This window comes from Aspergillus pseudoviridinutans, assembly GCF_018340605.1.
Source record: "Aspergillus pseudoviridinutans IFM 55266 DNA, scaffold_3, whole genome shotgun sequence".
NCBI lineage: Eukaryota > Fungi > Ascomycota > Eurotiomycetes > Eurotiales > Aspergillaceae > Aspergillus > Aspergillus pseudoviridinutans.
This window is the reverse complement of record NW_025091283.1, coordinates 3,471,444-3,494,534: the sequence shown is the minus strand read 5'-3', so window position 1 is coordinate 3,494,534 and position 23,091 is coordinate 3,471,444. Positions and strand designations below refer to the sequence as shown.

The window sequence follows — 23,091 nt, the reverse complement described above, 5'->3', positions numbered from 1 at the left end:
TCCTTCTGCTGAGCTGTTTGTGCTCCTGTTCTTCAATAACGACTACTTCCGATCTTCTTTTATCTTTTAGCAGAGGATGTTATTGTTGTTTACTTAGCGTTAGGGAGTGTTCGGCGTTTTATTTTAGGGGCTACTTTTTCTCTCCATAGGTTGTCTCGCAGAATCTCCATAGACACAATTTGCAATGCGAATTCCCACTTTAACTGCACAGCTCGAACTCCTTTTTTGATCGAGATTCGATTCTTTTTCAAATAGAACAAAGCACTGACCTTGGGAGTGGTCACGAGATTCGTCATGTGCACAGTCAACTCAGGCCATCCCTATCCATACTTGCCCCTTTATTCTGAAGGTAAAAGTCGGGGTCTCATAGTCCTAGCTTGAGCAGTCGTCCCACAAGGTTACTATCCATATGCAGAAAAAGCAAAAACAGCACCTTCGGTAAGCTTGAATAGACGCGCGGGTCCGGTGAAGAACGGCATTTGGAACGGTCAAGTTCAACGGTGATGAGACAACACCTTAGTCTACTGTGGAGAGTCATCTGACCCTGCCACACGCTCACATATACTCTCCGGAAGTTGACTTGGCTGATCCGTTATGTGCAATCGCATGAACTGCATATAGTCTAGATAATAAAGGAATGGTTGCAAATAGTTGGTGGCGCTGAAAGAATAGTCTTCTGAGATGGAAGAGGCTCGTGATGCCCTACATGGCATGGCATGGCATGGTTTCTGTTTTGCTTTTTTGGGGAAGAGCTCTTTTCTTTTTTATTCGGTAGTTTGCATTTTATAAATAGTAGGGACTTTTCGGTAGATCTGTAGATATCGAGAGGGACTGTCTACTAGCAACCCCTCTATCACACTACAAGGGATAGGGTATAACCGGAAGACCGGAAGATATCTTATTTGCCATTCAATGATTTGAGTCCACTGGTGGTGAATTTGTCAAATTTTTTTGATCACTTGGGGGCCCCGGCCGGGGGTTGTGGTGTTGTCGGACGGAGATTAGAGGGCGGGAGGGAATGATGGCTGAGATGCAAGTGAAAGAAAAGGGTTATGCTATAGGCAGGGTTGTAGAAACGATAGGACGAGGGAGCGAAGGATAGAGAACGGGCACTCTTAAAATGTACGGGAAGGAATGGGATATGACTGATATTATTGGTGCTTTGTGTGACTTGGAAGTATATATTGCGATTGATAAGGATTCCATCGTAGGGTTTCAAGTGGGAGACTGTACCTACAGGCCGCGAGATCTCCATGCTAACTAACAGGGGGAGAGGCTGGAGAGCAAAAGACCACATCACAAAACCTAGACTATCTCATGATGGGGCTCACCGACAATTTTCATCAGCGAATATCAAGTACTAGACTAACATAAAGACAGACAGACGGATGCCAAGCCTACAGGGGCATGCAGGAGCTCTGGTAGTTTTGATCCCAGCTGGAATGATATAGATAGCTGCAGGAGAGAACATGCCCACCCTCCACTGCAGGAATAGAACATGTGCGGACAAGCCACATGCAACCAGTTGACAGTCATAGCGAGGGATGATCGTCTCCCGTAATTGAGGGGGAGCAATGATACTACATACCTGCTCCGTACTTCTCTTTTGATTCGTGGTTTGTTTTGAGAAATGGGGACTGATTCTCTGTCTTGTATCTGCCATTGGCGACGAGGAGCTGATGGGCGTAAATCTTCCCCACGTCTCTTGTTAGATACTGGAAAGTCGAGTGGGACTGGCGCAACATACGGAGGAGATACATCATTAGGGAATCATCCTTGAGCTTCCGACAAGCATGTCTGAGAGGCTATATATAGTCGGTCTTGATCCATATTGCAAAGCAAGCTCCAATTCTCTTCTTTCATTACTAGAGGTGTACAAGCATAGTTCAGACAAATGTTGGTGGTGGTGTAGTATATTCAAGTTACTCCTGACCTGTACTTGTTGTTCTACTGGCCACCACTGCTGCAGTTTCAGGGTATGTGTCATCTCCAGAATACTGTAGAATCTCCCTCGAAAGATGACAGCAACAACAACAATAATAATAATAACAGGAGTGCTAATCATGGCTTAATGCAGACAGAGGCTCCCGAGTGTCCGACATCTCGCCCTTGGAACCGACAAGGTGTGGCGGACAAATCACAGTCTCTTTGATACCCACGCCGCTGAGGATCAGTCAGAGAATCGCCATCACTCCCTGAAGGTGTGCTTCCTCTGTCATTTCTCACTCGTTGATCACCTTTCTCTACCCACCAGGTTCCTTCATTCTTCTTATTGCTATATCGTCATCGAGACATCTCCGTTATTATTCCCTAGCGTTTTATGTATTATCATTTACCGGTCTCCCGGTTGACCCACATCGCAGATTTCTCATTGCTAGCGTTGCCCTCGATTGTTTGAAATTTTGATCACCCGCAGCTGTTTTAATGGTCTAATTCCACTATTGTCTAAAAAGGTACAGTCTGCTTACTAGCAGTGCCTCTGAAGGTCTTCCTTGCACTCACTCGCCTACACTCGGCTTTATTCACCGCATCTTTCTAGTCGGTTTTACCACGTGCTAACTCGGAACCCTCGAGGTTATAGTTCGCCAAAGTCAATTTTCGAACATCGCAAGCTGCCCATTCGCATTCACTTCCTATAAGCCCGTGACGCGCTGGAGTGAGCGAGTATTCCGTCTTGCACTTCTTCGAGACAACGTCCATACATAACCCACAGTTCTTACGCACAGACTGACAGATGGAGCTATTGTCGAGACCTTCCAATATCCTTTTCTTTGCTTGTCTTTGCTCGTTTATTTGAGGGTTGCAATTGTTCGCTATCCTTCCTAACACTCCTTATTGTTTATCTCCTATCCTCTTGATTCCATAAATCCGCTCCTGCGGGTTGTCGAGAGACTCAATTTTTCTGAACAGACGAAGCAAGCTCTTGGCTCCACTTAGAGGCTACGAGTGCAGCCTTTCATCATGAAGTTTGGGCGCAACTTGCCTCGAAATGTCGTTCCCGAATGGAGCAGCGCGTACATCAGGTACAAGGCCTTGAAGAAACTGATCAAATCCGCGGCAGAGGAGGTGAAAGCTGGCCGTGAAGCGGATCTTGCGGGTGGGTTTCTGTCTCCGTGCCATGCGCCGCAAGGCGAAGCGGCCTACTAACATGAAGATATCATGCAGAATTCTTCTACTCCCTCGATCGAAATCTCGAGGATGTCGATTACTTCTACAACAAAAAATTTGCGGACTTTTCCCGTCGGTTGAAGTTGCTGGAAGAGCGATACGGCCATTCGCTGCATAAAGGGCATGAGCTCGATTCGGAGGATGTGGAGGATCTTCTGGCAGCGTTGCTCGAACTGCGTGGTCAACTACGCAAGCTGCAGTGGTATGGCGAAGTCAACCGTCGTGGATTTGTCAAAATTACCAAGAAGCTTGATAAGAAGGTCGGCGTCAAGGCACAACAGACATACCTGGAGACTAAAGTGGATCCGTCACCTTTCGCCTCGAACGCCCGAGTCACCGAGTCTCTCAAGAAAATCAACGATTGGCTTTCCGTGCTTGGAGAGCAGAAGGTCTTCGACGATGCAAGCTCCACGCGATCCTCGCTTTCCCTGAAGAAAGGACCTTCGCGCCCCAATCTCAATTTGCCCCCGAGCATGCTTAGTGAGGTTGACGAGGCTTTGCGCAAGGATGACACACATGTCCTCCTGGAACTAATGGAGACGTTGAAGGCGGCTGCGGATGACATCGGAGAAACGGTCTATCCTAAGGTTTTGAAAAGTCTTCTTCAGCGGTCCATTTACTATCGTTCCAAAGCGTGCATTTCAGTCCTTCTTGGTCGAATCGACTCGCTCGACGAGGAGGACGACATCAATAAGCGCAACTGTATCCATCGTTTGGTCATTTCTATCGGACGAGCGCAGTCGTCCACTGACTCAGAGTCGTCCGCCTCGATGGTGCTTGATTTTTCGCTGGAGACTTCTCATTACATCACCCCCGCTGCTCCTCCGACTATGCAGCCACCTCGGCCAGTGGTAAAAGAGGCGAATCATCCCCAGCTTCTGGACAGAGACGACCCTTCGGTTTCACTTTTGCAGTATATTCTGGACGAACTCCAGCCCCATCAGCGCGGCGCATTGCTAGCCAAAGATCTTTCTGGACGCACCCCTCTGCATTATGGTGCACAGTATGGGTTTAAAGTGGTATGCGAGGTCATCATTGAACACCTGCAAGCTTGGGATATGTTTGATGTTCGTGAAGGCATTGATGCACCGAAGTGGCAGGATAACGATGGCTGGGCTCCCTTGCACTTGAGTGTTGTTGGCGGTCACCCGCTGACGACACGGGCACTATTGGAGGCGGAAAACTGGCAAGGTGCTTCTGAGAAAAAAGCTGCAATCCGGAAGCACGTGTCGAAATCCAGCGCGGTCTTGGCATTAGCCACCAAGGCCAATTTCGTCGATATAGTGCAACTCCTTGTGGATGCTGGAGTCGACATCAACTACCAGGATGACCAGGGCGAAACCGCGCTGCATGTGGCCGCTCGTTTTGGTCACGATGCGTGCGCAAAGATTCTTCTTGAGGGCACTGATGATCAGAAGGCGGACACCGAGCTTACCGAAAATACATATTCGTGGACGCCGCTTTTCGTTGCCTGTGTCGATGGGTCTTTGGGCGTTGTAGAGTTGCTCATTGAAGCTGGCGCCGATCTCGAGAGACTCGACTCTTCGGGCTGGAGTGCCAAGGAACATGCTGCATTGAGAGGTCATCTTGATATTGCGAGGCGTCTGGCACAAGTGACGCCCGAACCTGAAGTAACGGAAGCCGAGCCTGCGATACCCGTTCCTTCGGTATCTTCTATCCAATCCTCCCCACCTTCGCAATCTTCGCTTACCGAGAGACGATCTAACGTTAGCCCACGCGGGAGTCCTGCGCCCCGGAGCACTGAACCTATTAAAACTTTTGGACATCGGTATCTCACCGACAAGGCCATGATTCTAGTCAGCCTGGGCACCATGGACATGCGAAAGCACATGGAAGCTGTGAATCTTGACCGTATTCCTATGGTCAATGCTCATTCGACTCAATTGGATACCGCCCTGTCCATCGTCGTATCGGCCAATGGAGCTGAAGGAGAGCCGGAGATCATTGATCTGCCGGTTCAAGATAGCATCTCTACCGAACCGATCGTCTTCCATGCCGCAGACCCAAGCAAGGTCAGGCTGCTGTTTGACCTTATCCCCACATATGCTGGCTCAAAGGATCAGATTGTAGGACGCGGCGTTGCTCTGCTTTCGAGCGTCAAGCCGACGATCGGATCTCACCGTATCAATCTCAAAGGTGACTCCACGGTTCCCATCATGGCTGCCAACACTTTGGAAGTCATTGGCTCCGTGACATTCAACTTCCTTATCGTTACGCCTTTCAAGCATCCGAATATGTCGATCACTGGCAACAGGACATACTATAAGAGCATGAGCTCGACCATGGTCATCGGACATCGCGGTCTAGGGAAGAATTTGGCCAGTCGCAGATCCTTACAGTTAGGAGAAAACACTTTGCCGTCGTTTATTGCGGCTGCCAATTTGGGAGCATCCTACGTCGAGTTCGATGTCCAGCTCACGAAAGACCATGTTCCTGTCATCTATCATGATTTCCTTGTCAGCGAAACGGGGATCGATGCCCCCGTTCATACTCTGACACTTGAGCAATTCCTTCAGCTTGGGGAGAGCGGCGTGTCCCGCCGGTCCACCTCTCCGTATCAGTCGCCTGACATTATCGGAAAGAAGACGGGCAGTCCCAGCTTCCGTCCGCGATCAATGTCCGTTGGCGACTTCGAATTTGACACTACAGAGCTGAACGAGCGAATCAAACACACGCGGGATTTCAAGAAGAAAGGATTCAAAGGTAACACCCGTGGCAATCACATCCAAGCTCCCTTTGCGACGTTAGAGGAGCTATTCAAGAAGCTGCCGAAGTCCGTTGGATTCAATATTGAACTCAGTGAGTTTTAGCAACCCCCTGAAGAACAGTTACGAGACGATCTGACCAAGATCGCCAGAATACCCCATGCTCTTTGAGAGCGAGGAGGAGGAGATGGATACTTACGCCGTCGAACTGAACTCCTTCGTCGATACGGTTCTCAAAATGGCCTATGATCACGGCGAGGGGCGCAACATGATCTTTTCTAGCTTCAACCCCGATATCTGTCTTTTGATCGCTTTCAAGCAGCCTTCCATCCCTGTGCTCTTCCTGACCGACTCTGGCGCGTCTCCGGTAGGCGATATCCGAGCCAGCAGTCTGCAGGAAGCTATTCGGTTTGCTTCTCGCTGGAGCTTGCTGGGCGTCGTCTCCCAGGCTGAGCCACTGGTTCTGTGTCCGCGTCTGGTCCGCGTCGTGAAGGAGTCTGGTCTTGTCTGCGTATCTTACGGAACGCTGAACAACGAGCCAAGAAACGTCAAGGTAAGGCCTCAATGCTATCCACTCGTGGCTTCTCGATCTGTACTAAACTCCGCAAAGCTCCAAGTCGCCGAGGGAATTGACGCAGTGATCGTCGACTCCGTTCTCGCCATCCGTAAAGGTCTCACGGAGCATCAAGCTAAAGGCGAGACTCCCGCCCCATCTGCGCAGCCAAGCCCGCTGGCTGAACCCAATCGCGAGGCACTGAAGGAGTCTATTCAGATACCTGTCCTTGAACAGACCGAACAGAAGGATGACCACCTTCATGTGAAACCGCAGGCTGTACTCAATCCCTAGTGAGACCTTTTGTTTATTCAAACATTGCATCCGTGCGGTTTTTGCCTCTGCGTCAGGTCGAAATACTTCGGGCTACACATTACCTTCATCATTTGCGATAATCTTGCCTGCATCTGTACATAAAAGCGTTATCCACCTCCTGTCACTTGATGAGATGCTAGATGATGGAAAGTGTATCTTGCATGTTCGTGTTCTTGATGATATAAATCTCTAGATCATGTTTTAGAGCCTGTTGCAAAATGCGAGTATGAGCAAAGGACTTAATAACTAATAATAATAAAAAGTAAAATCCTGACACCTTTCAGAAAAGTAAAGATCAACCACAAATTTTCACTATATACAGAGGTAATGGAAAATCCTCTTGTCCTGGTGCAAAGAAATCATCCAACTAAACCATCCTGTGACAGCAAGAGGGCGGTGGAGCGCCAGTGAACTGCTTCATCCCACGTGACTGGTTTTTCTATTCATCTGATCCTCGTCACCACCAGCTCACCAGGAAAACACAGATAATAATCTACACCCTGGACTTTCCGCTACGGCATACTAACTAGACAAGAGTTATCCCATTTCCAGCGGTGTCCACATTCCTTTTTGGGAAGTTGAAGACAAACATCAATCGGTTCGAGCTGAGCTCTAGCTCCCACTGCCGACATTGCCTGGCCCTCACCATGCTGTGATCGATCCAGTTATTATTTGAACGCATTGCCCCCATCACAGCAACATCGATACCTCCCTTCACCCACCTCCCTACTCAACGCAGAAAAATGAACGCCGTAGATGCGACGGAGCACTACGAAACAAGTGCCAGCGGTAAGATCCCCGAGGCACCTCCGCAAGAGATAGAAAGATCTACGTTGATCTACGTTACTGAACGACTCGCTTGATATCAAGATCCCGCCCCCTCCCTGCTGACAATCGTCCTCGACACAAACCCCCATGCGTGGGCCCTCCTGGAAGACTCTCTCCCGCTCTCCACCGCAATAGCCAACATCCTCGTCTTCGTCAACGCCCATCTCGCCTGCAACTACGCCAACGAAGTCGCGGTCGTCGCATCGCACAGCCAAAAGGCGACATGGCTGTACCCGTGCKAGACCAACAAGGACAGGGGAAAAAGCAAGACCAAGAACAAGAACGAAACAGTGAGAGATGAAGACGGCGATGTCGCCATGAACGGGTCCGGCGCAGGATCTGCTGCGGCCCAGGTGAACAAGTACCGCCCCTTCCGGATCGTCGAGGAGCAAGTCACCCGCAACCTGCGAGAACTCATGGACTCGACCAGCGGCGCCGACGTCGCGGCCACCACCTCGACGATGATGGCAGGGGCGCTGACGCTGGCCCTAAGCCATATCAACCGGCGGTCGATTGCGTGGGCGGAGGCGCATGGAGGAGCCGCTGCTGGGCCGACGGCGGCGGCCGATGCGGGCAGCTCCGGGGCTGGTAGGGCTGCAGCGGAGCCTGGGGCTGAGGGGCTGCAGTCGCGGATTCTGATCATCTCCGTGAGTGGTTCGACAGATTCGGCACATCAGTACATCCCGATCATGAACTGTATCTTTGCCTGTCAGCGGCTCCATATCCCCATCGATGTCTGCAAGCTGAGCGGGGATGCGGTGTTCCTGCAACAGGCGTCCGATGCCACCAAGGGAGTTTACATGTCGCTCTCCGAGCCTCGCGGCCTACTACAGTACTTGATGATGGCTTTCCTACCTGACCAGCGGTCTCGGAGACATTTGGTTTTGCCAACGCGCGTCGACGTCGACTTCCGTGCCGCTTGCTTCTGCCATCGCCGTGTCGTCGATATTGGCTTTGTCTGTTCTATCTGCCTGAGTATCTTCTGTGAACCTCCTGAAAACGGCGACTGCCTTACTTGTGGCACCCATCTCGAGATGGGGGACTACGGTGCCAAGCCGGCGGTCGTCGCTCGAAAGAAGAAGAAGAAGAAGGTTCGTACCAATGGCGCATCGGCGACAGCGACTCCCACCCCTACACCTACGCCGGGCCCTTGAAAACCTCCACCGTTCGAAGTGCAACCATTTACTACCAGGAAAAGTCAGTTTTTAAACGGCATATGTTGGGCTATTTGCTCGAAGCTCTTGCTTTGCATTATGCTGCCTATTTCAAAGGTATGTCGGCCCTGAAAGCCGGTGCAGAGAGGAGATTTTTGGTCTTGGGCACTTGCCAGGAATTGTGAGGATAGCCAAAGGAGACCCCAACCCACCAAAGTTGGCCATACTACAACCTGAAAGAATACCAGCGCAAGAAAATCGCAGAGGGAGCATTCTAACCGCAGTAGGGTGCCGCCCATAGGCGTGGTATCAAACAGCAAGTCTTCGAAACGGCTATGCGAGAAAGGCGGAGGTCCAAAGGCAACCTTGAATCAATCCTAGATAGTCCATTCACTCGTATCTGGTATTGCGACAAGACTTAGCGTGTAATATCACGTATTCCAGTCCGGCGAACTGGAGGGGCAATTGCAGTCGGTATTCGAGTGCAGCATCAACAGGACTCATTTCTCTGAAGATAGTCTTACGCCAGTGATGCTATGATCCATTGTCGTGGCTACAAAGCGCAAGTCAGTGATGCATTCGAGTCAGCACCAACTTGGCTGTCGATCATGAGAGCCGTCAATCATATACCTTATCTTCTGGCCCGATAGGCGCGGCCACCTTGGGCAATAGTCGAATTTCCCTGGTTGCGAGACATCACAGACAGCGGCTTCCTATCCTCACTACTCATGGAGGCGAGAGCCTAGAAGATAATGCGAGTTCAGTGTACAGATTCTCCAGAAGACAAATTTGTACGGAGTACTCACAAAAGAATCAGAATTATGACCAAAGTAGAAGAATATTCCGTCCTTCGTCTTCTTGACTGTCAAGATTCCGATAGCGCCTCCACAAGGGCTCGCTTTCACACCGGGATGCTCTGCGGCAATTGTAAACGATTTGTTCTCTATCAATTGTCGTAACGGATAGGGAGTACAATAACTCACCCATGAACTCAGTGGCTATTGTCGCATTCATAGCTTCGTCTTCGGATACGCTTTCGAAAGTGCCGTCCTTACGCTTCTTTTGACAATAATAGAGTCTTGCAGCTGATGTCTGCGCAGCCATAGTTGTGGCAATGTGCTCACCTGTGCCCGATGTAATCGAAGCGACTGATACCTGTTCGGGATCGCTGGGGTCCACAGGGATCACATAGGTGCCGATGCCCACCAGCGCGGCAGGCCCAATTCGACCGCGATGCTTCGCGCCAATGCCGCCAGAGGAAGAACCTGCTGCAATATTGCCATAACAGTCTACAGCTATAGCCCCAACTGTATCGCTGATCATATCTTCGTCCTCATCTGCAGCGCCTGGGTGAGTATTCACGGAAGTAGTGCCAGGGGCACAAGGTGCAGTTGTAGGGTTCGCGCGGGAAGTCACACCGTCTGCATGGGTGTTGACTGAGGCAGCCATACCTTGCTCAGCTGCAGGAGCCATACGTTGCCCACCTGCCACAGCCATAGGTTGTCCACTTGCAGGGTCCATGCCGTGTCCATGGTTTGGAGCCATAGTTGGTGGTGCAGGAGCTCTACTTTGTCCACCTGCAGGAGCCTGAGGACGAGGAAGAGGGTTCAGCAAGTCGACTCCGGTAAAGGGAGAGTTGGGTAGATGTGGGCGTAAACGAGTATTGTCAATGAGGCGGGCTGGATTACGATTCAGCATTGGGCGACGAAGGAAGGATGCTCTATCTTCTTCCATACGAAAACGTGAAGGATCCCGTTTCCGTTCGACCAGTTCAGCAGCCTCGAGATCCTGCAGCCAGCGGTGCCATCTCTCTTTCGAATAGCGCGATATGAGACCGTCAGGAGGCAGTATGACCAATCCTTGCTCATAAGCAAAGTCCGTTGCACCCTCACCAACGAGGAAACTTGGAGGCACTCTGTGGCAAGTTAAAGGCTTTGCAGAGGTTTCAAGTAGCATTCGCGCTAGAGAGATGGGGTTTTTAACCTCTGAAGTAGACCAAAGACATCAGCAATAAAGCCCTGACTGGGATGGCGGACGGTCCAATAGATAACACAAAAACAGGTGGTCGTAAAGCTGAGAAGAAAAAAGAAAAACTTACGCGAGACGGCTCCAGCTGCGCCGCTCCTGCCACGGTGGTCGACAATAGTAGCATCACATTCGACAGCTCCTTCAATCGTCAGGTTGCTTCCATAGCCAGCATTTGTCATCTCGTCATCCTCCATTACAATGATGGCCATCTCAACAGCATCTAGTGCTGATCCACCGCTTTTCAAAATGCCCATCGCGGCTTTGCAAGCGCTATTGGCAGTCAGACCGGGGACAAAAGCTGATGCGTGAATTGACGTAGATCATGGATCCGCAAGCGGATGGAAGACTTACTTTTCGCATACTTGAAGGTGAGCTCTCTCATTTCCATGGCCGTGATATCCCGCCCCTACATGGACGAAGATGGCAGAGATACCTCCGCCTCTTTGTGGTTCGCTCATATCGAAGATAAGAGGCTTCAATTGAGGATAGAAGAGGTGAGTATCTTGAAGCTGCAGCCAGCTACAGCCAGCTGTTGTGACTGTGGATAGTGGTTGAGGCTAGAAGACAGCGGTGCAGAACGCGAGTTGAGCCCCAAACAAAAACACACAGGAGGCGGTAGCGCAATTGATATTCACTGCAGTCGAGTGGCTAGCATCTCGAAACGAAGAGCAGAGAGCAAGAACAAGCTAATGAGCGAAAGTAGTAGAGCACGACGTCCACCACTTCAGTCCCCTTCCGTTTTCCCTTCTTGTTATGGGAATGAGGGAGAGGATGTCTTAATAGAGAGAAAGTAATAATACAAAAAGAGAGTTCTTCTGCTCAGAGGAATGAGTGGGAGGGAGGTATATCAGAGAGGAGGGAAACTGATGGGATAAGGCTAAGACAAACGAGCGGACACTGGTATGAGGAAACATGAGGAGCAGACTCCAACGCCAGAAGTTGAAAGAATAAATATGGAGAGTAGATAGGAATGAATAGGATATTCATGAGGGAACAAACAGCGGAGCAGGGTGGACGACATACAAAGTCCATCGATTAAAGCTGGAGAAGAAGCTGGAGCGCCTTCCCTTTTAGGAAGAAGAATAGCTTCTGTGAGAGCAGCAGGAACCTCAGGTGTCTTCTGTCACCGCCTTGATGCCTGATTACACTGATATACAATGCTCTATGCTATCATGATTGATTTTATCCAGAGTTAATAAACACCGAGTATCTTTCCATCTTACAATGCAATGGTAGATAGCCTGCGACTATGAGATTTGTGGAGAGCACATGACATGGCTTGGCAACTACGTACTGGATCTCCATAGTTAGTCTGCTCCATACACGAGGTACCTAAGTACCCTACCTTACGGCTGCTAGTAGTACTGTTACTGCCCGCCTTCACCTCCCCCTCATCCTCCTCTCCCTCCACCACCATTATTCCTCGGTGCTTTCTCTAGTCTCCCCTTTGCTCAACCAATTGATCTCGTTACTCTTCTCCAATTTCTGATATATCAAGCTTCGGCCCGACTTCAGTGGTCCCACTTCATCCTATCGTGGCCTGTCAATAGGGGACATTCCAATCCGTCATGGCGTCCCAGACTCCGGCCGTTGTCATGGACAAGTATGTTGATGTATTTGCTATACCTTCTTGAATTTTGGCTAATGATGGTATCTTCTCGTGCTCAGCGGTACCGGTTACTCCAAACTTGGTGAGTTTCAATCCGACTCGTGGCTACTTTGCATTCAAGCATTAGGCTGACACAATCTTAGGTTTCGCCGGTAACGATTCTCCCTCTTTCGTCTTTCCTACTGCGATTGCCAGCAAGGTAGGCGCCGGAAGCGCGGGCGGTTCTGCGAGTGGCCGTCCACCTGTTGCGAATAAGCCATCGTTTCTGGGGGCAGGCTCTGGATCAAGCTCGAACTTGTCGGCAAAGCGTGGAACTGAGGATTTGGATTTCTTTATCGGTGATGAAGCTCTGGCGGCTGCCAATGGACCTGGCTACGGCATCAACTACCCGATTCGCCACGGACAGATTGAAAACTGGGATGCTATGGAACGTTTCTGGTCCAATTCGATCTTTAAGTACTTGCGCGTCGAGCCCGAAGATCACTACTTCCTGCTTACTGAACCGGTACGCTCATGAGACTTGATGGACTGCATTATAATGTTTTGATCTAAATCATACTGATCTGTGCTTCATTTCAGCCCCTGAATCCTCCCGAGAACCGCGAGAACACCGCAGAGATCATGTTCGAGTCGTTCAACTGTGCTGGTCTTTACATTGCCGTTCAAGCCGTGCTTGCCCTCGCTGCTTCATGGACATCCTCTAAAGTGACCGATCGATCCCTTACTGGAACAGTCATCGACTCTGGTGATGGTGTTACCCATGTCATTCCTGTCGCGGAAGGCTACGTCATCGGGTCATCCATCAAGAGTATCCCAATCGCTGGTCGAGACATTACCTACTTCGTACAGAGCTTGCTGCGCGACCGAGGCGAGCCAGATAGCAGCTTGAAGACGGCAGAGCGGGTCAAGGAGGAGTACTGTTACGTGTGCCCTGACATCGTCAAGGAGTTTGCCCGCTATGACCGCGAACCCGATCGGTTTCTGAAGCATACCGTGACCTCCCCTAACGGCCGGAGTGTGAGCATCGATGTCGGCTACGAGCGCTTTCTTGCCCCAGAGATCTTCTTCAACCCTGAAATCTACTCCTCCGACTTCCTGACTCCCTTGCCTCAAGTCGTTGACGGTGTCATTCAGTCCTCGCCCATCGATGTCCGGAGAGGTCTTTACAAGAATATCGTCTTGTCTGGTGGATCGACCTTGTACAAGGACTTTGGCCGTCGTTTACAGCGCGATATTCGGCACCTGGTAGATGCTCGTATTCGCGCTTCGGAAGCTCGCAGCGGTGGTGCTAAGAGTGGTGGTTTGGACGTGGCTGTTGTGACACACAAGAGACAGAGACACGGCCCTTGGTTTGGTGGTAGTCTGCTAGGACAGACCCCTGAATTCCGGAGCTACTGCCACACCAAGGCAGAGTATGATGAGATTGGTCCCAGCATTGTCCGCCGATTTGCCCTCTTGGGTGGTCCCGGAAGCACCTAAGGTAAATCAATAACGGATTTAATTGCTTCAAATTTGTGTCTGCTAGCCCTGTGTCGGTCTATGTCTATAGTTATTCTTCTGTCATGAAAATTTAGATCATTCTTTGACACGGCTGCCTTTACAGAGTTCCAGGAGGTTGAGGGAGGACAAGGGCGTCGCGTGCGCTGAAAATCTGACGGCCGAATGGCAGTGTAAACAACAAGCACATTGTACATATATGCAACTGGGATCAATATCGCCCGAAAGACTGCCTGAAATTTTCGTCTCGCACCTTAACGCCGTCTAAACCGTGCATGGATGTGTATAGCTTCACGAGTGAATGGACTATCTAGGATTGTTTCAAGTTTGCCTTTGTACCTCCGCCTTTCTCGCATAGCCGTTTTGAAGACTTGCTAAAGCAGATACTAAGACGCAGTGACCGGCACCTTATTCAAAACCGCGACTCCCTCCACATGTCCCGTCTGCGGGAAGAAGTCAAATCCTCGAATACTCTCGATCTCATACCTCGAGTTCGTATCTCCTTGAACCATGACCGCCACATCGCGCGCCTGGGTGTGCACGTTGCAGCTGACATATACAACCCGTCGCGGACCGTAGGTCAGCAGTTGACGGAGGAAGTCATCGCTGCATCCTTTACGCGGCGGGTCGATGACGAGTAGAGTCTGTTCGGCCGGGTATGGGACATTCTTGAAGAGGGTGGCGGCGTCTGCGGCGGCAAAACCGGTATTGGGGAGGTTGTTGGCGCGGGCGTTCTCGCGGGCGGACACGATCGAGTCGGCCGCTACATCTACGCCGAGGCTTGATTTGAAGAGAGGAGATAGGGTGATGGTGAAGAGACCGGAGCCGGAGTAGGCGTCGAGGAGGTACTTGATCGGCTTGGGATCTTGTTCGTTGCCTTTGGGGAACGCGTGCTGGCGGATGTACTCTGTGAACCCGGAGAGAATGGAGTTGTTGTTCTGGAAGAAAGCGCCGGCTTTGTTGGTGAAGATGTAGTCGTCGATGTATTCAACCGAGGTAGCGTTGTTGTCGGTCACGCATCGCTTCTCTTCGATGTAGTTATCCCGTTCTATGCGAATGACATCGCCGGACTCTGATTCTGGTGGGTTCTCGCCCTCTTTCTGTACAGCGCTGGCCTCTGCCTTGGCCGAGTCCTTCGGGATGCGCCTGGTAGACTCGCGCATCAGAAGCGTCGCACCCTTTTTAGTATATTTGTGGAGGTTCTCGGCAACCCTCTTTCTTTCACTTTTGAGGCCTCGCCGAACAATGTCTGTCCCTAACGGACAATCCTCAATGTCCATATCCATGCGCCGGTTCTTATATGTGAATCCGATGGGAGGCACTTCGGTTGGGACCTCGCCCGACTTCCTTCTTTTAGCTGCGCTGTGGCCCCCAGGAGCTGTAAAATGTGGCGTCAACTTGGTCCGGTATCCGTATTGCAAAGGCGAAGCGAAAGTGTCCTCAACGGCGGGGATTAGCTCCGGAATGAGGCCCGAGAAGTTGGCATACGCCTTCTCGACAATACGCTTCTTGTGCGCCAGCTGGTCTTCATAAGACATCATCTGCAACTGACATCCGGAGCACTTGCCAAAGTACCCGCATCCAATCGCGGCATCATTGCGCTGCGGCCCTGGCTCAAGCACCTTGATAAAATCCGTCACACTGTGGGATAAAGGCTCGTGATGCCGGACGACCTTAACAAGCACCTTGTCGCCGGGAACAGTGAAGGGGACGACGTAGACATGATCCTTGTTTTCGGAGAGCGCGAGGCCATCTCCAGTGGAAGATATCTCCGACACTGTTACTTCGATCTCTGTGAAGAGCTCTGGTAATGCGGGTGATGGGGTGGAAGCATCGTTTTCTGCTTCGGGTTTATTCTTCTGAAGGAGGTTATCAATGTCGGTCTGCAGGACTTCGTCAAATCCGGAATTCTTCGTCCGGTCGGCTCTGCCCTTCTTGCGGCGCTTCGCGTCCGTCTGAGGTTTTCTGGAAGAACTCTGCATGGCGTTTATAGGCAATGGCGCATTGCGATGCGGCAAGATACGAGGGAAGTGAGCTCTGTTGGAATGCGCAAAACGACTAGGTTGCGTAATAAAAAGCCGATTCTTTAAAGACAGTGAGAAAAGTGATCTCACAGCGAACATGAAGCCAGAACTTCCGAGCAGAAACGGAGGTGATCTATCAAGAGCAGTAAAACAGTACACTGGATGGAGAGGTCCCAAAAAAAAAGGCGGAGGGAAAAGAAGTCAGCGAAAAGGGCGGACGCGGATTGGCTGGAGGCTCTCCGCTGAGAATTTCACCGTCCCGTCGATTGTTCCCTTCTGTCCAACTCACTTAGTCCCTCTTGCGGCCCATCTATATCGCCAATTCCGCGACATCCTCTCGCTTCTCGCCAGAGAGCTGCATTCCGTCACGATGAGTGTCGCCCGACCGGTTAGATGTCTGTTTTGCAGCTTCTCTCGGCCGGCCTCCGCGGTCCCTCGCGTGCCTCGCCGTCAATTCCATCCTTCCCCAGCGCAGCTCGCCAACCGGAAACCGAAATTTCCCAATGTTAAGGCCGATAATTTAAAGTCCTTAGAGGAGATCTCCCGGTCCCTTAAGCCGGAGGATTTCAAGCCCTACACCGAAGAGGAGAGAGCACGGCTGCAGGAGGAGTATACACCCGAGCAGATGGCCGCAATTGAAGCTGGTGAGGCGGCAATCGATCCCAAGGATCTAGCAGAGCAGTTTGCCATCCGGCGGGATCCGATGAAGCTTCACTATCTGGATGATTTGTCGACCATCGAACCCGGCGTAGACAAGCACGTCCGGGCCCCCGTGACCAATACCGATTACAATGCCGAGTTGAAAAGCGAGAGCGACTTCGCAGAGGATTTTGGCCGTTTCCTCGCAGAGCTTCCCAGAGACCCCACCGCGGCCGACTGGGTACGGTTCGCGGAGACTCTTCGTATGACCCATGGCAAGGAGGAGAACGAGTTGAACCCCCACAGCGCTTTGGTTCCCGATCTGCTTGCTCCTGGAGAGTCCATCAGCGGGGAGCGGAAGGAGATCAATTTCTTCAAGGAGACAGACCCGAAGGCCAGAGAGTCAGAGGAGATTACAGACGCATTGAAGCAGCTCCTTTTGACTACGGGGTATTCACAAAGGGAGATTCAGGATCTTAGGACAAAGACGCTCGTGTCCCACGCGGTTGTCAATCAGACCCGCTTGGGTAAGGTCCGTCGTCAGTACTGCTTGTCGATTGCTGGTAATGGCAACGGTTTGCTCGGAATTGGCGAAGCCAAGTCAGAAGAACCGGCCGATGCTCAGACGCAGTCCAGATACAGAGCTATTCGAAACATGCAGCCCATTCCTCGTTATGAGGACCGGACCGTCTTCGGGGATGTCGAGGGGAAGGTGGGAGCTGTTGAGTTGAAATTGATGACCCGCCCTCCAGGTAAGACTTTAATTCTTGTTGATATCAGTAGCCGTACCGTAGCTGACAATTGCCGTACTAGGATTCGGTCTCCGTTGCCAGCATCTGATCTTTGAAATGTGCCGTGCCTGTGGCATCCACGACCTTGCCGCTCGGGTGTCCCGCTCAAGAAATCCCATGAACACAGTCAAGGCCGCCTACGAGGCTCTGATGAGCCAGCGCAACCCTGAAGACATCGCTCGGGCCCGGGGCAAGAAGCTGGTCGATGTGCGCAAAGTCTACTACTCGGGAAGAGCCTGATCTATCTCGTGCAATTTCATTTGATGCTCCACCATCTTCATCCACGAATGCTGTCTTTTGGTTCTGCTACTTAGTGATACAGAGGGGCATCTTGACGGGTCTTTATCATGAATAGAGTCGGCTGTATGATTATGGGCACAATTGAGCGGCATTCTCACTCAATGCTTGCTGCGTTACGGCGGTGTATATAATTGTTTGGACTTCCTTTACTCTCCATGTCTTCTTACCATGTACTTGTACCAAGCCACTGCCATATTATCAAAACCAGTCTATCCCATGAAACTAAACTCCGCGCCATATTGTCATGAACCCATCCAATCTATAAAACAAACAACCCGCCATAACGCATCCAGAATAAATCATACAGGGTAAACCAATGCCGTCATATGCAGTACATGCAAACCCATTCCCATGTCCATACACCACCAACACCACCAGTGCTTGTTTCACGCATATCTCCCCATAAGACTAACATCCCCCTCATAACCAACCCCCTGCCCCTGGAACTGCTCATCCTGCCCCTCCTCATACTGCTGCTGCTGCTGTTGCTGCTGCTGTTGCTCCTCACTCTCATTGATCATCTGCTGCTGCAACACAATACTATACACACTCGCCTTGAGCAACGTGCACACAGTCGCAGTCTTGCGCTCCAGCAGCCGCAACCCATCAAGCGTCAACGAGGTCGGATCCCCCGCGAGCCCGGCCAGTTTATCCGCTAACTACTCCCCATCATCGTTAGCATCATCCGATCAGACTTGTACAATGGCAATGTAGCTAGCTAGCGGGGTTCGTGCACGGGGACGAGGCGTAGGCGTAGAGTGTGGGCCGTACCTTGTTCACGTTCCCCAGGAGCCGGGTATACTCGTCCAGGACTTCCTGCTCGAGATCCGAGACGAGGGGGTTCGAGGCGCGCAGCAGAGGGTTTTCGGTTGTTATTGGGGAGGAGGGAGCGCATTCGCGGCTGGCGGCGGAGGCGGGGTCTTCGTCGAAGGAGGACATTGCGAATTGTGAGGGGGCGGTGGTTCCTGGTGAATACGGAGCTGATATGGGGATTCGGTTTGTTCGATGTTCTGGTTTTCGATTCTTGATGTCTAGATATAGATGAGGTGATGAGGTGGGTTGCACTTCTCGACTTGGGTAGGATTGTTTGTTTGGGTCTTTGGGTCACGGCGGGTTTTCTTTGAATTAGATCACCCAAGTCATTCAGGGAAACACCATAGCATGCTACCGCGTAGTATTTGATTTATAATCTTCAATATGGATCTCAGATATTCTACATAGACTTCTATTGCCACTAATTTTCTGAAAATCAATATGCTAGAAACCAGTCAGTGACCGCTTGAGTACTCCATGTCCCGAGGCCAGGCCAGCTCCTCTTATGGACCACAAGATTCGTTTTTGCAGGGAAGAACAGATACATGAACACAAAATAGTCGAATAATCCACGCCCGAGTAATTAGTACACTCGACGCTGACCTCCAATGACGGGATGGATCAGAACTGGTCCGCTAATATAACCGAAATCGAAAAACGCCGTCTTCTGCAATAGTGACAGTAATGAAAGGGAAGATGAAACTGTCGCGTCCTGGAGTCGAAATGAATATGAAAAGGCCGAAAATCACTCGCAAAGCACAGAGTGTCCGAAGACAGGATTCGCACTGTCCTAGAGAACCGAAAGAAAGTCCACAATCACCTTGAGCAAAGCAGAATGTAAAAATAAAAGCCAACGGGATAGCTCTAGACACGCCAAACTCCAAGTTAATAGGTGCAACAGAATATGAACGTTCGAACACAGATCTTCATGCCGTCATGATCATGAAAGTAACCTCACTCAGAGGTCTGAAAGCACCGCTCAGGCGGTTTGTTGTTTTGTCGCAAAGGATCAAAAAAGCGTATAGTTGTCGTCGCGAGCTCATGGATCAACCAGCTAAAAGTCTCCGTCATGATGAAGCGTAACACTATTGAACTCCTCAAAAGGATCGGCCACCTCTCCGTTGGGCGTGGCAAGGCCAGATTCTAGAGGGACGCCCTTGGGCTTCGAAGGCCCGCCGATATCGACACTTGCGCTCTCCTTGACATTGCGGAAATTCGCCGTGTCCGTTCCGCGACTCTGGTGTGGAATCATTGGCGGTTTCATATGGCGGATGAGCGCCCATTGCGTCTGCCGGAAGAAAGGATGAGTCTTGACATCCGATGCCCCAGCTCGAGCGCCAAGACGCTTTGTTTCATCCTTGATCAGCAACTTGCGGATCAGGGACTTGCATAAACTGTAAATGAAAATGTCAGCTGGGACGATCGAGGGCAAGACTTCACTTGATAGCAGGCTTACTTCGAGATCTGCTGCGCTCCCGCATGCTCTGGAAATTGCACTTCGTCCCTCAGGATGTTTCCGAACGTCGCATTCCTATTTTTGCCCTTGAAGGGCGTGGTCCCGTAAAGCATCTCGTAGATCAAGATACCCAGAGTCCACCAATCCACCGCGCTGGTATGTCCGCAACCCTTGATGACCTCCGGGGCAATGTACTCTTCAGTGCCAACAAAAGAGTTTGTTCTGAAGTCGGCAATACATGACTTGGTGTCAATGGTGGGTAACGACGAGGCGGAGTTGCCGCTGCGCGCAGGAATCATAGTAGGGGCCCCGCCTGGTCCAGATTGTTTGGACAGATCGAAGTCTGACAGCATGATGTGGCCAGACTGGTGCAGAAGAATGTCTACCAAGATACCATCATTAGCAACAAGCGATCACTGATATTGGATTACGTTTCGGGAAGATGACATACTTTCTGGCTTTAAGTCCCGATAGATGAATCCCATGAGATGGAGGTATTCTAGAGCGGCAGTGACTTCTGCTGCATAGAAACGGGCGGCATCCTCCGATATGCACTTTCCTGGGCGTGTTTGAAGTGCTGCGCAGTATGTGATTAGTAGTAGCTCTGGGACAATTGCACAGGGTTGCACACCTCGAAAGAATTCACCGCCGCTGCAGTACTCCATACACAAGTAGAGGTAGTCCTCGGACTGGAAAGAGTGGTACAGAGTCACAATGAACGGATGGTTGCTCGTAGCAAGAATTTCCTGCTCGGCCAGGGCGCGCTTGATCTTGTTTCTCTTGATCATCTCCTTTTTACTCAAAACTATTCGGGCACATTAGTTTATGTTTTCCAGTAAGTCCAAAGCAATCAATTGGATGGCATTGCATGAACGGCAGAATCGCGGAAGTTTACCTTTCATCGCATACAAGCGACTCGACTTCTTCTCACGAACAAGGTAGACCTTGCCTACATCTCCCTTGCCGATCAACTTGATCTTGTCGAAACTGCTAGGGCCAACCTCCACATTCCGGACCTTGATCGAATTCGAACTATACGTCCTGCGGAAGGCAGCCGTGTTTCGAATCTGACCGGGACTCGGGATCTTGCTGTCCGGGCCCAGTTTGGGTATGGCAAGTGTACTAATATCACTGTCTCCAGAGGCTTCTACCAGGCTAACTTGAGACTGAGTGGGCCCGGATTGTTCGAGTAGAGGCTCTTTACCCATCTCCGCGGTCTGAGGACGTGCATCAGACTGACCTTGCGTGAAAAGGCCTTGTGCATTTGGCGCGGAGGCAACCCGGCGAAGCTTCCGCGCTAATTCCTCCTTGTTGGCTGTCGTAGCCTGCTCAGCAGCAGAGACACCATCCACCTGCAGTTCAGGGGTGTCGGGAGGAGAGGAGGGGACTGAACCGTCGTTGCGATGCTGCAAGGAAGGCTGACCCTGGTGAACAAAGTATGGATTGGCAGTAGCAGTGGGGGAGACGCCTTCATCGAGCGGGTTGCCTTCACTTGCGACGGTGGTTGAGCGATTGCGACCGATAGTAGGTAGGAAACGGGATTGTCTAAAAGTCGACTTCGCTTCCATCTTGGCGCCAGTGGACGGGCTGGCGTCTCGGTCTCGTTCTCGGTCGCTGCTGGAATGAGAAGTGACATTGCTGCTGGAACTATTGATGCGGAAGAAATTCTTTATCCTTGTCGGGAAATGGCTCGATTCGTTGTGTTTTTTGGAAGCCAGGGATAGACCGGGGAAGTTCCCACGTTTCTCATTCGTCACACCGGACGGACTAGAAGCGAAAAGCTGCGTCATGCCGGTGGTTAGTGATGTTGAAAGATACCACCAAACGTCCACCAGTACGTTGCTATCGAAAGAGCGAGGAAATCCAAAAATCGCCCGAGCAAGAAAGGAAGATGAAAATGCGGCACAGTAGGATAGACGAAGGGCGAGCCGTGTGGGAGGGCGGCCTGCAACGGACTGGAAACCGCGGGGACAACGTTGGCGGTACAAAGTTGTTGGTTGGTTGAAGGTGCCCAGGAAACTCGCTTTAGAGGGACGTGCACCCTGGAACAAGAGAGGCCGCGGGGACGATTTGCATGGGTGGAAATGAGATGTCAAAATATCTCTAAATGACTGATAGAAATACTTTTAAACGAGAGACAACAAGAATCCTTCGATCGTCCGAAGAGGATGGATGTGACAGAAGGGGACGAGGGATGAGGAGAGGTGAGGGAGAGAGAACAAGAAAGAGGGAAAGCGGAAGTGGAGACGTGGAGGGATTCCAGGCTTAGTCAAGGCCTTGGAGATGGTGAAATGGTGAACTAGTGAAACAAACTACCTTTTCACTCCATAGACAGCCGCATTATCGAAGTTTGATGGAAGAATGATAGAAGATGAATCCAAAGAGTTCATCTAATAGCTGGTACCTCTAATAAGGATCGATACCACCGCAATGGAGACAATGGAATTATCCAAACCCCAAACCCCAAATATGAGCGATCCACCAGACGTATCCAACGTCCAGGCATCCACTAGAGAAGTATCTATGTATCGAACTATGGACTATTATTTCTTGGATGTTGTCGCCACTCGGCCATCGAAGCCAATCAAAATGCTCAATGCTGTTCGCCTCTTGGCCACGGATATCAACCCAATTCAGCAAAAGGTTAAGTTTTCTCATTCCAATGAACCCGTTTGAACTGAGATAGACACGTAGATTGGACAGGCACACTCTTCATCACATTGGCCAAATCTTGTCTTTGCTTTACCTTTTCTCTTACGGAAAATAGCATAGACGGGACAGAAAAGACAGAACGATCACAATGAGTCTAGGTGACACTGGCATCCAAAGATCGAATATCTACCAATCCATTCGCCAGTGTGGCCAATCTCGAATTGAAAAAGCGTCAAAAGACTGGTACCTATGACGGAGTACGTGAGGCTGCGTAGGTACCACTGCGTCTCTGTCTATATGTGGGGAGAACTTAGTAGGGAGAAGTCGAGACTCTCAAATCACAATACTCTTTGGTGGACCTTCTTCCGTTTGGTATCATGCAAGGGGGCCCGGTTTTCCGTGCTTAACAGTGGACCTTTTGGCGGGCACCATGGCAGCCCAGAACGCATTCCATCAGAGCAGTCTTGGTGATTCTACCTTGGAATGTACAACCAAGTTGCGGAATGTGTACAGACGATGCATTATGAATGAACTGCAC

At 50.8% G+C, this 23,091-nt stretch overlaps 8 protein-coding genes across 8 annotated transcripts; 4 read left to right on the top strand and 4 right to left on the bottom strand.

Moving 5' to 3' along the window:
* Window positions 1-2,961: 2,961 nt before the first annotated feature.
* Asppvi_004968 (glycerophosphocholine phosphodiesterase) lies at window positions 2,962-6,741 on the top strand (the record flags this gene model as incomplete). Its single annotated transcript, XM_043300907.1, has 4 exons — window positions 2,962-3,097; window positions 3,166-5,988; window positions 6,047-6,447; window positions 6,505-6,741. The coding sequence occupies 4 exons, from the start codon at window positions 2,962-2,964 to the stop codon at window positions 6,739-6,741; spliced, it is 3,597 nt and encodes a 1,198-aa protein (XP_043156842.1).
* Window positions 6,742-7,505: 764 nt separating this feature from the next.
* Asppvi_004967 (TFIIH/NER complex subunit TFB4) lies at window positions 7,506-8,744 on the top strand (the record flags this gene model as incomplete). The annotated part of the gene is made up of 2 exons (XM_043300906.1): window positions 7,506-7,551; window positions 7,633-8,744. The coding sequence occupies 2 exons, from the start codon at window positions 7,506-7,508 to the stop codon at window positions 8,742-8,744; spliced, it is 1,158 nt and encodes a 385-aa protein (XP_043156841.1).
* A 631-nt stretch (window positions 8,745-9,375) lies between these two features.
* On the bottom strand, window positions 9,376-11,230 carry Asppvi_004966 (threonine aspartase 1; the record flags this gene model as incomplete). The annotated part of the gene is made up of 5 exons (XM_043300905.1): window positions 9,376-9,486; window positions 9,551-9,660; window positions 9,728-10,729; window positions 10,843-11,042; window positions 11,124-11,230. 5 exons carry the CDS (start codon window positions 11,228-11,230, stop codon window positions 9,376-9,378), a joined length of 1,530 nt encoding a protein of 509 aa, XP_043156840.1.
* Window positions 11,231-12,340: 1,110 nt separating this feature from the next.
* Asppvi_004965 (actin-related protein 3) lies at window positions 12,341-13,860 on the top strand (the record flags this gene model as incomplete). The annotated part of the gene is made up of 4 exons (XM_043300904.1): window positions 12,341-12,375; window positions 12,441-12,463; window positions 12,525-12,886; window positions 12,961-13,860. The coding sequence occupies 4 exons, from the start codon at window positions 12,341-12,343 to the stop codon at window positions 13,858-13,860; spliced, it is 1,320 nt and encodes a 439-aa protein (XP_043156839.1).
* Window positions 13,861-14,264: 404 nt separating this feature from the next.
* Window positions 14,265-15,860, bottom strand: Asppvi_004964 (tRNA (uracil(54)-C(5))-methyltransferase; the record flags this gene model as incomplete). The annotated part of the gene is made up of 1 exon (XM_043300903.1): window positions 14,265-15,860. The coding sequence occupies one exon, from the start codon at window positions 15,858-15,860 to the stop codon at window positions 14,265-14,267; it is 1,596 nt and encodes a 531-aa protein (XP_043156838.1).
* Window positions 15,861-16,272: 412 nt separating this feature from the next.
* Window positions 16,273-17,572, top strand: Asppvi_004963 (mitochondrial 37S ribosomal protein uS5m; the record flags this gene model as incomplete). The annotated part of the gene is made up of 2 exons (XM_043300902.1): window positions 16,273-17,293; window positions 17,355-17,572. The coding sequence occupies 2 exons, from the start codon at window positions 16,273-16,275 to the stop codon at window positions 17,570-17,572; spliced, it is 1,239 nt and encodes a 412-aa protein (XP_043156837.1).
* A 446-nt stretch (window positions 17,573-18,018) lies between these two features.
* Asppvi_004962 (DASH complex subunit DAD3 family protein) lies at window positions 18,019-18,571 on the bottom strand (the record flags this gene model as incomplete). The annotated part of the gene is made up of 2 exons (XM_043300901.1): window positions 18,019-18,291; window positions 18,404-18,571. 2 exons carry the CDS (start codon window positions 18,569-18,571, stop codon window positions 18,019-18,021), a joined length of 441 nt encoding a protein of 146 aa, XP_043156836.1.
* Window positions 18,572-19,499: 928 nt separating this feature from the next.
* On the bottom strand, window positions 19,500-21,691 carry Asppvi_004961 (putative serine/threonine protein kinase (Nrc-2); the record flags this gene model as incomplete). The annotated part of the gene is made up of 5 exons (XM_043300900.1): window positions 19,500-19,839; window positions 19,902-20,283; window positions 20,353-20,478; window positions 20,533-20,706; window positions 20,797-21,691. 5 exons carry the CDS (start codon window positions 21,689-21,691, stop codon window positions 19,500-19,502), a joined length of 1,917 nt encoding a protein of 638 aa, XP_043156835.1.
* Between the last annotated feature and the right edge of the window lie 1,400 nt (window positions 21,692-23,091).